Source organism: Notolepis coatsorum (genome assembly GCF_963971535.1).
Source record: "Notolepis coatsorum genome assembly, chromosome: 2".
Taxonomy (NCBI): domain Eukaryota; kingdom Metazoa; phylum Chordata; class Actinopteri; order Aulopiformes; family Paralepididae; genus Notolepis; species Notolepis coatsorum.
The window spans coordinates 190,276,917-190,292,238 of NC_140166.1; the positions used below are offsets into that span (position 1 = coordinate 190,276,917).

Sequence of the window (15,322 nt, forward strand, 5' to 3'; positions counted from 1 at the left end):
CTAACGATATGTAAGAAATACATAGCCTAGTCAGAATGTATTCAATCATATGCAACTTCACTTCAACTTACATACATTTTCGACATTGTGGCAATTATATTTTTTACCACGAAACAAATTGAATCACGAGATAAGCATTATTCTTTACACCGCTAATCTGTATTCCAGTGACTGGATGCACGTCGACATCATCTATATTCAGCAGTCCGGTCATGGAGACCCGCGCTCTCTGTGCGTGATTATATTTGAATAAACATTCACACCCATCTCGGGGCCAACCTCTTACCTCCGCCGTGTCAGGCGGCACGGCCCCTCCATGCAAATACTCCAGATTGCTATTCTGTTACTGTCGATCTGACCAGAGAAGTCATACACAATGCTCAATGCAGATCAGTGGCTTTGTATCAAAGCCCCAGGTAGACGGGGCTCAGGGAATCCCCCACATGAAGAGTCGGGTCAGGAGGTTGTGAAGACACTCAAGTCTGTTCCCTCATAATAATCAGAATTTCCTATTACCGTAATACCTATAATTTCTCTTTGGAACATTAGGATTATTATGAGGGAACAGACGTCGGTGTCTGATCACAAGTTCAGAGCTCATAACCTCCTGACCCGACCCTTCATGTGGGTGACTCTGGCCAAGATGACTGTATAATTCCCTGAGCCCTGTCTACCTGGGGCTTGATATTAAGACACTGATCTGCATGGAACATTATGACTCGGGTTAACGTTAACAAACTGGAAAGAGAAGTTGGTTCTTCTTGATATGATGATATGATATTTTCATTTATAATGTGCCCCCCCCCCCCCCAGCCAATTTTTACATTGGTCCAGGAGGCAGCCTGGGGGGGAGGGAATTATAAATAGACAATGGAGAAAGGGAACCAGGAATACGGACAGACAGAGAACATATTACACCTCAGACACACAACAGCAAAGTAACTCAATGATCCTCTAGAGCGAAAAGGTAGGTTTTAATTGGGGATGTCCGATATTATCTGCCGATATTGATATTAAAATGTGATATCGGAAATTGTCCGACAATTAATTTTAATTAATTAATTCCACGACAAGAGATATGTAATGTTAATTACCTGAAATTATTCCGTTTTTTGGGGGGGGGGGGGGGACCCTGCATATATCGGTATCGGTTGATATCGGTTGGTATCGGAAATTAAGAGTTGGACAATATGGGTATATCGGATATCGGTAAAAAAGCCAATATCGAACATCCCTAGTTTTAAGCAAGGCCTTGAAGGTCTGTAAGGTGTTGGCAGACTTAGGGCCGAATCCAGAAAGGGTTTGCGCTGCTTTTCTCGACGCATATCGCTCTCAAAGGACGTGCAGCGGCTGAAATTAAGGTGGCCCATGCGTTGCTTCAGCATTGTGTCCGGTGCAATTGGCATGTCCCCTTTCTATGTAAATGAGCCTCTTCACAGGTGATGATCAGGGCAGCAGTAACAGCGTGACCGCGAAATAATATTTTGAAGGAGAATATCACTCTGGATGAAATCAAGGATGATATTGAGCAGGCAATGTTGTGGCGTTATGGTCCAGAATAAACTCTATTTATTTATTCCGAGTTGGTTTCCCACTTCAATTTGAAAGTTAATTGTGTCTGTTTGTTATTTTCTTCTTTTCTATATAAGCGACACTTAAATGGGATATAAACTAAATTAAATATAGCACAATAGAATATAGTACAATAGAATTATAAGTGACGAAGCTGTCTTTTCTTAACACTGTCGGCTTCCCCAATGTTGTGAGCGCGATACCACCCGGCGAAAATGAGCACGTTTTTTCGAAATAGGAAACATACCTATTGCATCAATATCCAGATGGTGTGTAACGCCAGTAATTCTATTACTAATGTGGTTGCCAAGTTCCCTGGGTCAGTGCACGACAGCTACATCTTTCGGAACAGCAGTCTATACCGAACGATGCAAGCTGTTCTGAAGGTCCATCACCTAAAGTCCACATTTATTATTTTCTATACCATATATATATTAATATATTTTATTGTTCGCCTGCTGCTATATGCTCCTTGTATCGCGCGCCCCCCTCCCCCCCCCATTCAGAGCTCCAACGACCTGGTACCATTAGCTTAGGACTCATAATTTATTCGGACATGGTGATATATAAATTGTATAATTAATTCGAACATTGTGATATATAAATTGTATAATAATAATTAGGATACTGGTTGCATGCAAATTTGATTAGCCCCAGGATATTAATGTGACCACAGGATATTAATGTGATATGTTACATGTGTGTTTCTGTTACACATTAAATGTAATAATTCAACTGTACATTTAATATTGGTTAATTTAGGGCTGGGCGATATAACGATAACTATAAATATCGCGATATATTTTAATAATGTGACCTGCAACAGGGCAGTTTTAAAACCAGAGACAGTGGACAGACTTGTCTTTCTTGCCTGCAACTTAAAGTAATGGCTTTGCTTGTCCAAATGACAATACTGACCAAATTGAGATTTATTTTTCTCTTGTCCATTTATTTTGTTTGCTTTCTAATTTAAAATACAGTCTGTACACAGTAGGCTATGTGTGCTAGCAGAGCTAGACTCCAGTCACGAGTCACGGTGCACATGTGCGGTGGTTTGTCCGGATGCATACCAGGTTCTTTCCTTGGACCCAGGTTCTTTAAAACATTATATTTGTTTTATCATATATTTGTTGTATTGGACGTTTGCTTTATGTGTTGTTTTATATGTTATTTGTGTACTGTATGTCCTTTGGTCAGAACATCGGGGACCATGCTGGAAATAAGTGTCACTTTTGCATGTCATCCCTTGGATTTGTTGTGTCTTTGGATCCATAAATAAAATCAATCAATCATCATCAGAAACGGGCCTGAAAAGTCCCCATGATACGGCTAGCAGAATGCTATTTGATTCTGCATATTTACGTTTCCTGTAAAAACAGGAAGCTAGGGAGAGACTTGTCGTGTATATTGATTGCCGTTTACAGTAGCCAATAGTATTGAATGTGCATTAGGGTCGACCCATTAGCTAGCAAGCTAATATTAGCAACGTTGTCAATGTTAGCAACGTTACATGACATTAGTAACTAGGGATGGGTACCGAACCGAACCGAATTAAGGGTACCGACCGAATCACGTCGGTACTACCGAGTACAGATTCATGTGAGATCCGCCGGTGCCACATTTCGGTACTGTAACAAAGATAAACAATTATTATATTTTTTTGTCCAATGACGTCAACCGCAAAACGAAACCTATGAAGTGTGCCACACGTTCACGTCAACGGTCACGTCAACGTTCACACGCACACAATACACGCTTACTAGGATTTGACTTGATTCAACAACAAAGCAGTCTGGGCAATGGCAAGCCGAAAACGGTTGCAAGTTTTGTTACACTTTACAAAGCTAGATGCACACAACGCTCGCTGCAATATTATATATTATATACAGTACATATTAACAAATTCTTCTAAATAAATAATAATGATAATAAATTATTTGAAGTTTGGATTTTTTTTTGTAGATAACATGTAGATAACATGTAGATAACATTTTTAGAGACTAAAGTACAGAAAAAAGGTACTGTTGGGTACCGGTATCGATTCACAGGTACCAGTACCGGTATCGGTTCAAATGTGAAAGGTACCCAACCCTATTAGCAACATTAGAAACATTAGCAAGCTAACATGAGCTAATGTCAGCTAGCAAGCTGACGTTGAGCGTTGGTTTTGTCAAAGAGGCAGTGTTTTGATTTCATGGGGCCTTTAAAAAACCACTGGCCTAAATGTTCCTCTTTGTAAGTAGGAATCTCATCAGACGCCAGTTAATGTCCTCTCTAATGTCTCTGTGTGTGTGTCCAGGGCCCTCATTCATCAATGTGTGCGTAGAACATGACCTATTTCCACACGTAAGCACGGAATGTAGAACTAGTGTACGCACAGGGAAGTCGGGATTCATCACACGTGCGTACGCAGGCTCTATGCTCCTCCGTGTTGATGAATACCACTTTGTTCTACCGTCAATGCTCGTGCATGATTATCCATATATGGTCATGAAAATGAGGAAACACCCCCCATGGGATGTGAAATAATGGACTGACCCGAGCGGAACTCTGAGAAATTCCACGAAGATTGTTCACTGCTGTCGAACCAAGAAGACACTATCGCGTATTATGGGATAAATAAAAGGCGGACTTGTAAACGGTGATGTCAGATATCAACGGCTCCCTAAGACCATTGCTGCAATTCTGCCTGGACAGCTCAAAATACTAATAAAGACCGTTCGTTGACCACTGTTTGGCGTTGGTTGTGTGTCATTATAACCGTGCTGTAATATGAATGCCTTTATTAGTTGTGTTCGATTGGCTATATGATTTTTAGAGGCATCTATTTTGTTGTCGGCTAATAAAGACCGCGCTGGAATATGACTGCCTTTTCCCGTGTTGTTTGATTAATACCCAGGGATTAAAGTTCTCCTCAATTCTATTCCAAATCGCGATGGATCTTCCGTCAATTTTCTACCTGCTGCATATGATTTCTAGAGGCATACTACAATCTATTTTGATGTCAGTACAGGGTACAAAATAGTCACACGCCCACCGCCACAGGCTTGTAGATTTAATGTTTGGCCGTCATAAATTAAGGCCTGGGCGCCATCTGGCGGCCAACAAAATCCACTGCATGCGTCGGCATTAATATGATGCCTCCAGCTGGAGGGAGAAATGTTGTGGGAGCGGGCGAAAGTTGCCCAATCTGGAACAATCTCCGGGGCTGCAGCTGGACCTATTGGATGCGGGCGTGGTGAGTTGAAACTAAAGTGAAACTGTGTGTGTGTGTGTGTGTCACGTCTCGCGTGTCCGTTCTAATGTTTACAAACAATGAACCTTTAAATGTAAATGAGATGCGCTCTGCTCACGAGATCAAGTTTGTAACATGAGACGCACACGAGGTCTGTCTTCATCCGTTCTTTAGCCTACAAAAAAAACCTGCAATCGTGTTTTTGATTGTGCTCTGATATTTAATTTTGCATTTGATTTGACCAAATATGTGGAGGCATATTTTGTACCCTGGTTATTTCGCGTTTGTAACGTCATAACATCAGTGGAGGCTGCTGACTGATTAATAATAAGCTCTCTTTATTTCGCGGAGCATAATGTGATTTCGCGTTTGTAACGTCATAACATCAGTGGAGGCTGCTGACTGATTAATAATAAGCTCTCTTTATTTCGCGGAGCATAATGTGATTTCGCGTTTGTAACGTCATAACATCAGTGGAGGCTGCTGACTGATTAATAATAAGCTCTCTTTATTTCGCGGAGCATAATGTATAATGTTATTTCGCGTTTGTAACGTCATAACATCAGTGGAGGCTGCTGACTGATTAACTCGTAACGTCATAAACCAACTACCAGATTCACTCGTCACTGTACATCAGTGGAGGCTGCGTAACTGACTAACTGATTAACTAGAAACTGCACATTGAGGGGGTTTGAATCATGCTACATCAGTGGAGGCTGCTGACCAGATTATTATTATATTATATTAGGGGTGGACGGTATTATTATTATTATCTATTATTATATTATTATTCCATACAAGACTGGATGCATTACAGACTCTGCTAACATCCCTTGTTGCCTTGTAGGTGGCAAGTATGGATTTGTTTATCTTGTTTGAAGTTGTTTTAATATGTTCTTTAATTCTTTTGCTTCCATATTGTAAATAAATTCGCAATAAATTATTTGCATTTAAAACTATTAACGCTGACTCATTCCTTCAGTCCACTCAAAATTATGCTAATATTCCTTATGTTGTTTATGATATTAATTGAAAATAGCATACGAGAGTATTATATAGTAATAATAACACATGGCGATATACTAAAAAGCTATTTATAATTTTTGGCTGGTAAAATATCTGGATGGCTGGTAGTTTTTAAAATCTACCAGCCAAATGGCTGGTAAGTCAAAAAGTTAAGTTTGTTCCCTGTGTCAGTATTGGGTAGCCTATATAAACAATATAATACGAGAGCATATACAAGAACAATGAATCTCACTGCATGTATGATGTAGCCTGCCTTTCAATACATGAACTTGAATTCCATCATGTTTGTGTGCGGGACTCACAAGGCTACATGTTGTCACAATGGGTGGTACCGGTGTACAGTAATAATAACAGTCCACACAATATCACGATCCATGCCATAGCCTATGTTCTATTAGGACATGATCTGTGACGACAAATGTTCTAGAATGTTTGATTAAGATATCATACTCTGACAGCATGCCTATGAGCAACAAAAACGCGAACTTGAATCCCATCATATAGTCTGTCCACTATCTGCATGGTGTCATTGCAATGCGTTTTCTATTCTTTCTTATACAGTAAAAAGGGGGAAGAACACTATATTCATATGACTTATTCTGCTTACAGCTTCGAAATTCCACTTGTTTCGTTTAACGTAAAGCCTTTTAAATAAAATCAAAACGTTCCCGTGTTTCGGCGGTCTGTGCGCAAAATAATAACGAGTTGAGCTTTATGATTTATGATGAATTGAAAATGGGGGACCCTGATGTAAACAAGACGAAAGTTGGTCTGCATCCCCAATTAACAATTGTATGTACTGAGCTGTACTGTACTGTACCCATTCTGCAATCTGTTAATAAACTTTTCAATCAATCAATCAATCAAGCTACGCGGAGCGCAGTCAGTCAGTAGCCTACACCCCGTATATTCCGATAACGCTATATAAACCATGCTGCATTCATTCTGAGAGAAAGATCTATTATTCCAAATGCTATTTATAGGGTTTTGACCATAATTACACTACTGTTGCTATTTTACAATGAACTATAATGAACTACGGTTCGTACAGAACATGCCAGTGTTATTATGCACAGAAGCTCATTTCCTTGTTGTAATAATATATTCTACCACTGGGCGCCAGGTACGCCTGGTCTGACCTGTGCGTAGATGTAAGCACGGAGTCAAGTTCAAATAGAAATTGATGAATCCCACTCTTTGCTTAGAAATGATCGTACGCACAGGGTAAGCACAGATCTGTGCGTAGAACACGTTGATGAATGAGGGCCCAGGTGTCTGTCCTCTCTAATGTCTCTGTGTGTGTGTCCAGGTGTCTGTCCTCTCTAATGTCTCTGTCTGTGTCCAGGTGTCTGTCCTCTCTAATGTCTCTGTGTGTGTCCAGGTGTCTGTCCTCTCTAATGTCTCTGTGTGTGTCCAGGTGTCTGTCCTCTCTAATGTCTCTGTGTGTGTCCAGGTGTCTGTCCTCTCTAATGTCTCTGTATCTCTGTGTGTGTCCAGGTGGCTGTCCTCTCTAAAGTCTCTGTGTCTCTGTGTGTGTCCAGGTGTCTGTCCTCTCTAATGTCTCTGTGTGTCCAGGTGTCTGTCCTCTCTAATGTCTCTGTGTGTGTCCAGGTGTCTGTCCTCTCTAATGTTTCTGTGTGTATCCAGGTGTCTGTCCTCTCTAATATCTCTGTGTGTATCCATGTGTCTGTCCTCTCTAATGTCTATCTATCTCTGTGTGTGTCCAAGTGTCTGTCCTCTCTAATGTCTCTGTATCTCTGTGTGTGTCCAGGTGTCTGTCCTCTCTAATGTCTCTGTATCTCTGTGTGTGTCCAGGTGTCTGTCCTCTCTAAAGTCTCTGTATCTCTGTGTGTGTCCAGGTGTCTGTCCTCTCTAAAGTCTCTGTATCTCTGTGTGTGTCCAGGTGTCTGTCCTCTCTAATGTATCTGTATCTCTGTGTGTGTCCAGGTGTCTGTCCTCTCTAATGTCTCTGTGTGTGTCCAGGTGTCTGTCCTCTCTAATGTCTCTGCATCTCTGTGTGTGTCCAGGTGTCTGTCCTCTCTAATGTCTCTGTATCTCTGTGTGTGTCCAGGTGTCTGTCCTCTCTAAAGTCTCTGTGTGTCCAGGTGTCTGTCCTCTCTAATGTCTCTGTATCTCTGTGTGTGTCCAGGTGTCTGTCCTCTCTAATGTCTCTGTATCTCTGTGTGTGTCCAGGTGTCTGTCCTCTCTAATGTCTCTGTATCTCTGTGTGTGTCCAGGTGTCTGTCCTCTCTAATGTCTCTGTGTCTCTGTGTGTGTCCAGGTGTCTGTCCTCTCTAATGTCTATCTATCTCTGTGTGTGTCCAGGTGTCTGTCCTCTCTAATGTCTATCTATCTCTGTGTGTGTCCAGGTGTCTGTCCTCTCTAATGTCTCTGTATCTCTGTGTGTGTCCAGGTGTCTGTCCTCTCTAAAGTCTCTGTATCTCTGTGTGTGTCCAGGTGTCTGTCCTCTCTAATGTCTCTGTGTGTGTCCAGGTGTCTGTCCTCTCTAATGTCTCTGTATCTCTGTGTGTGTCCAGGTGTCTGTCCTCTCTAATGTCTATCTATCTCTGTGTGTGTCCAGGTGTCTGTCCTCTCTAAAGTCTCTATCTCTGTGTGTGTCCAGGTGTCTGTCCTCTCTAAAGTCTCTATCTCTGTGTGTGTCCAGGTGTCTGCACCAGATGGAGAAGGCTGGCCTGTCGGTGGACGATCTGTTCAGTCACTGTGTGTTCCGTCACGACGAGAGAGACATGGTGCTGCAGGCTATCCACACCGTTCAGCCAGAGTACCAGCCCGGCCCCAACAACACCACCGCCACCACCACCTGCTCCTTACCGCTGGTCCATGACTTCTACACGCAGGTACCTCACGGTCACCATACACACAGGAGCCTCAGGGATTAACCCTATTTGATTATGAGATGAGATGAGGATCCTCGTTAATGACAAGCTAGACTTCCTGGGACCCACAGAAGAAAAAACTAAATAAAAAAAAAAACTTTATTGTTAGACCTAGTTGGGAACGGTTTCATTAAGAACTATTATAGCAGGGTATACTTCAGTCGAAAATTGTTCTTCAATGAAAGTTTTCACTACAAGGCCTGTGGATTATCTTGAGTAACTGTGTCATAGTTTCTGGAGAGAGACATCGCTTTGAATGCTACAAACCCAATGCCATTCAGCTCCATTGTATTGGAGTGACGGCAGACATCTCTACGGCTGATATCTCCCTAAAACATGGCAAATCACACCAAAACTATCTTCTCATGCTTTTCAGAAGGGATTTGCTTCTCAAGCATAAAGTTAAAAGAAAAAGCATTATGGAAATTATTTCAGTGGATTTATTTATAAACTTGTCAGTGGAGTTTTATACTGTAGTATAAAATGTAACATAATGCAATAGATATAGATCAGTTGATTTCAAGGCTGCGTTGTGTGTCTGACTGAGTTCAAATAGCAGAGAGCTGAGAAAGCTGTCGGTACGCACCAGCATGACTATGAAAGATGTGATTGTCACCCCCCTCACAGAAAGGTAGTTAGCGTACCAGCCTATTTATAGAGCTCCTAAGGCTGCTATCCAGAAATTCCTCTCCTCTCCTCTTTTAGCCATGCTTGCATCATATTCAGTCTTTCTCTTGTCAGACTTATTATTTACATCATAATTGTGTGTGTGTGTGTGTGTGTGTGTGTGTGTGTGTGTGTGTGTGTGTGTGTGTGTGTGTGTGTGTGTGTGTGTGTGTGTGTGTGTGTGTGTGTGTGTGTGTGTGTGTGTGTGTGTGTGTGTGTGTGTGTGTGTGTGTGTGTGTGTGTGTGTGTGTGTGTGTGTGTGTGTGTGTGTGTGTGTGTGTGTGTGTGTGTGTGTGTGTGCGTGCGCGCATGCGTAATTGCTAAGTGTACCAACCAGCAGGTGTTATTTTCATGTAATAAAAGAAATAAATGCACAGCTTGCTAGGTGCTTTATTGTATTCTTCCCTGATGTTGGCTGGCGGACTGAGTGACTGGCTTTTTGGCTCGCTGACTGACTGACTGTTTTTTTGGGTGACTGACTGACTGACTGACTGACTGACTGACTGACTGGCTGGCTGGCTGGCTGGTTGAGTCATTGGCTTTTTGGCTGGCTAGCTGACTGAGTGAGTGAGTGAGTGACTGGCTTTTTGGGTGAGTGAGTGACTGACTGACTGACTGACTGACTGACTGACTGACTGACTGACTGACTGACTGACTGACTGACTGACTGACTGACTGCACTGTATTCAGAGGACTTCCAGCTTCTGTTAGCAACAGCCACGTATCCCAATTAGACACTGCTTGCTGACGCTAGCTGAAACGCTCAGGAAGTAGTGGCTCGGAGGAAGTTTCACCAGGCCATCAGAGATGAATCTGGTCTCATCTGGTCTCATCTGGTCTCATCAGGCCATCAGAGATTCATCTCGTCTCATCAGGCCATCAGAGATTCACAAGCCATTCTCCTGCTTTATTATGTTGTGGCTAGCATATACTCTGGTTGCCTCTTTTGATCAGAAGTTGTAATGCAGCCTAGCATACAGTGGAAATCCATAATATAGTAACACATCAGCCTGCCTTCTATTATTGAGCTCGAGCCTTTCTTGTTCTGTCGCTTGGTTGCTCTCCATTGGCTAATCCAACAAGGCCGTCTTTACAATGGGGTTACAAAAGACGATGGGCTTGGAGGAGCAGGAGAGCAGAGAGTGAGGGCTGCAGGGAAGAGAAGGGTGGCAGGGCCATGAGTGCTGGTGGGAAGAGAAGGGTGGCAGGCCCACGAGGACTGGAGGGAAGAGAAGGGTGACAGGCCCACGAGGACTGGAGGGAAGAGAAGGGTGACAGGCCCACGAGGACTGGAGGGAAGAGAAGGGTGACAGGCCCACGAGGACTGGAGGGAAGAGAAGGGTGGCAGGGCCATGAGGACTGGAGGGAAGAGAAGGGTGGCAGGCCCACGAGGACTGGAGGGAAGAGAAGGGTGGCAGGGCCATGAGGACTGGAGGGAAGAGAAGGGTGGCAGGGCCATGAGGACTGGATTGAAGAGAAGGGTGGCAGGGCCATGAGGACTGGAGGGAAGAGAAGGGTGGCAGGGCCATGAGGACTGGAGGGAAGAGAAGGTGAGAGAATGGAAAGAGAAAGAGGAGCGGATAAGACAGGGGAATGAGATTCTTTATCTGTGATTTTTTTGTATCTACTTTTTTTCTCCTCCTTTTTCTGTGCTTTTTCTCCCCATCCCAATTTACCTCTTGTGCCAATTCTCCCTCCCCTGTCCTGATCGTTGCTCGCATTTGCCCCCCACTGGCCGGTTGTAGGGAGGATAGAAGCCTTGCATCACATGTCCCCTCCGATACATGTGGAGGCAGCCTGTCACATCTTTTCACCTGCCAGCGCAGACTCTCATTTGGCGAGGAGTAACGTGTAGGAGGCTCACACTGCCCCCGCCATTTTCCTGACTTTGCTGTGCAGGCGCCCCAACCGACCTGTAGGAGTCGCTGTTGCCAATTGAGTTAGTATGACGGCCGGCCCAAGCCGGAGGCAACGCCGACAGCCGGATTCGAACCCGGTGCCTCTTGTGTTGGTGACGAGTGCAATGTCCCCTGCGCCACCCAGCCGCCTTTATCGGTTATCTTGACTGTGTTCTTTCAATCGTCTCTGAGACAACTGGAGCATTACAGTTACAGACACTGTACCGATTAAAATTAGGGTTCTCAATCTATTAAAATATTTAATCATATTTAATTGTCCATAGTTAACCGTGATCGCATATTAATTGCGCATTTTGTATCTGTTAAAAATTTACCTTTAAAGGGATATTTTTCAAATGTTTATTCTCTTATCAACACAGGAGTGGACATATATGCTTGCTTCATTGCAAAAATGTTATGCAATGTATGTTTATTAAATAAATAACCAAAATGACAAATATTGTCAGGAAAAACAAAGGTACTGCATTTAGCATAAAATAAATATGCTGCAATCATAACATGACAAAGCCCAATAGTCTATAACAGATGGCCATATTGACCTGCTAAATGTAACATTACTCTGTAATATGATTACTCACACAATGTAGTGTCCAACTTTACTTTTATATAGGTTCACTAAAACATCCCCTGTTTTTTTAAGCATTATAACCAAACGATGGATCTCAATGCATTGCAACAACAGACACACTACATTGGTACGATACATTTTCCATTACTCAAAGATCATTCCCTGGATTCCTTTTACTTCTAAAGCAAATCACACAAAGTAATTGTGTCCAACCTCACATTGGAAAAAATTAAGCGTCACAAAAACATCCCCTTCTACTATGTGTCAAACAGTGTCACAAATCCAACTGAATGGAGTCCAATGTTAATCTCTTGCCAACCTTTTACAGACTAATATACTAATAGCTTGAAGCCGGATAGCTTTCTACTTAACTCACAGAGAGGAAATAGGTATCTATCTTCTTGTCTGACTCTGGAGAAACGTATGTCCAATAAGGTTGGTGTGTTCCTTTAACCAACAGTGTGTATTTGCACAGTGACAACCATATATTCACTGCCACCTTCTCTAGGTCGTTAATTAGCTGCCAGCTCTGCCCTCCTTATGGGTTAAGCTCTAAAGTTTCGAGCTTAACCCTAAAGCCTTGCACATTATGGATATAAGCATATTCATTTTTAATTAGGCTTGTGGAAATGTGATGGAAATACATTTCCATATCTACTGGCTGTTAATTGGGGCCATGCATTTGAAAGAGTCAGTCCCATGTGTCCTGCTTAATTCTGTCCATCCTTAAGGTGATTTCTGTGTACACACGCACACACACACACACACACACACACACACACACACACACACACACACACACACACACACACACACACACACACACACACACACACACACACACACACACACACACACACACACAGCCATCAGACTGTACAACAGCGTATTATAGTTACACCTGTTTTTACACCTGTTTTTACACCTGTTTTTACATCTGTTTTTACACCTGTTTTTATACACCTGCTTTTATCTAATCACGCTCCTATTTTAATTTTAATTTTAATATTGATGGGTATGATTTAATTGAATTTTATCATGTACTTATTTTAATTCATGATGCAGACATAACGTGTAACTACTGTATGGGAATGGTCAATGTCTGTATACTATGTGAGCTGCGAGATACCCTGAATTTCCCCAAGGGGATTAATAAAGTATCTATCTATCTATCTATCTATCTATCTATCTATCTATCTATCTATCTATCTATCTATCTATCTATCTATCTATCTATCTATCTATCTATCTATCTATCTATCTATCTATCTATCTATCTATCTATCTATCTATCTATCTATCTATCTATCTATCTATCTATCTATCTATCTATCTATCTATCTATCTATCTACACACACACACACACACACACACACCTACACACACACACACACACACACACACACACACACACACACACACACACACACACACACACACACACACACACACAGCTTGGACCTCCACATGACATGTCCAGTGTGTCTTAAGTATACAGTAGCTCCTGGTGTTGTTCCAAGTACAGTCTAGACATACTGTAACAATGTATTATCATTCAATATTCAATATATTGGGATATTTGGTATCTTTGGAACAGATGTACTTTGTACTTATAGGGTATCAATTATAATTTCTCAGGGGCGCCTCAGCATTATTGGGGCAGCACTCTGTGTCTAACCAGCTGCTCTTTGATTCTAGATGGCCTCCATTACCACTCTACCAACCTGCAGCCGTAATTTAATCTCCAAAGTTAAAATGGCAGCCTGTCAAGGTAGCTGTAGGGTGATAATGCAGTTTGATCAACTCTATGATGCCACTACGCCTTATTAGGCTTAGGATAATGAGCCATATAGCAATATGGAGCTGAGACAAAGGTAATTAAGGTGTGGTAACGTCTCTGCTTGGCAGCAGACTGGCTCTTTTACTCTCCCTCTGCTACTCTGGCCTGAGAGGGCTTTGATTCTGACAGCATACCGTCAGTATTCTGACTGACTCACTCTCACACTAGGGATGGACATCTGAAGGCATTTCAACCTTAGAATATTCTGTTAAAAACATTTTGATAAAGGCTTCTGTGATCCTCGCCTTCACTAAACAAATAATCATAATTGCGACTGTATAGTCAATTCATTAGTCAAATAAAACCATTGGTTAAAATCTATTGAATATAGAAGAGGAAAAAAGACAGTAGTACTCTGAATCAGCGCAGTTGACTCAAACAAAACCATCAACTATAGTCGAATACCCGCGTCATTTAGAATATTCAAATGTCTGTACCCATCCCTATCTCACAATCACGCACGCACATCCATGCCAGTATCTATCTAAAAAAAAAAAAAAAAACGATTAGTTCTATACATTTGAGTTGGGTTGTGGCTCAGCCTTGTAAAAAAACGCTATATGTATGTTAGGGGTGGGAATCACCAGATGCCCCGAAATACAATGATATCACATACTAGAGTCACGCTATTGTAATATCACATTATTGCAATATATTGCTCTATTGCGATTTATTACCCTTTTTTCATCTGCAAATTACGGAAAACTTTTTAATATTTGCAATAGAAATATATACAGTATCATCTGTTTTATCTAATAACATAACGTTTTTAGTCTGTTCACCTAATTCCAATAATTTGTATTGCAGTAAAATGGGATTGTCAAGCAAAAAAATTGGAAAATCAATACTTGTTATCACTGTATCGATATGATATCAGCACGCAAAATATTGCAATGGATTTTCCCCCCGCCCCTAATGTATGTGTACCGTATGTGTGTATCTGTGTTGCAGAGGACAGACCACAGGTACCCTAAGCTGGACTTCACTCAGGAGGATCTGAAGGAGCGCTTCAATCGTCAACTCAGCATGGAGCAAGCCTGCACTGTCACCATCGACTCTGTGGAGGCCACGAAGCCTGTCACTAAACATATGGTCAAGATGGTAAACAAACACGCCTCCACCCCACTGAACACAGACGTTGCAATCATAGACTTTTAATATCTGTATTACTGCTTTTGTTTTATTGTATGGTACATACAGATAGAGCGAACATCTCAACCATTCTAGCGGCGACAATAGGCGGCGCTCACGCTGTTGATTTTAATGTAATTTTGTGGAAGTGCTGTTCTGTTATCTGCCGCCAGGAGACGCAAAGCCTGACAAAGGCATAGCACACGATGAAAAAATATGTATATCAATTTGACATGCATAACCGATGATGATGAAGTTAAGACAAGTTTGTAGGTTTGTTTGAAATGTTCCAAATTAGAAGTGAAATTGTTGCCGTTTGTATTGGTTCGGTTTTGTTTCACTTTGCCAATTGACAAATGAACCAAACCTTCTAAGGCTTTGAATCTAAGACGCACACAATCTTAGAATCTAAGCAAAGTCACATGATCATGCAAGTCTGTCTTTTATTGGACATAATTTTGAATTCT

The 15,322-nt window shown here is 41.9% G+C and overlaps 1 protein-coding gene across 1 annotated transcript in view; it reads left to right on the top strand.

Annotated features, from left to right (window-relative positions):
• polrmt (polymerase (RNA) mitochondrial (DNA directed)) overlaps nucleotides 1-15,322 on the top strand; it is a 142,162-nt gene that overhangs the window by 21,902 nt on the left and 104,938 nt on the right. Inside the window, exons 5-6 of the mRNA XM_084309294.1 lie at nucleotides 8,499-8,691; nucleotides 14,676-14,825. Of these exons, the coding sequence (XP_084165420.1) occupies nucleotides 8,499-8,691; nucleotides 14,676-14,825 (343 nt within the window). The remainder of the gene's footprint in view (nucleotides 1-8,498; nucleotides 8,692-14,675; nucleotides 14,826-15,322) is intronic.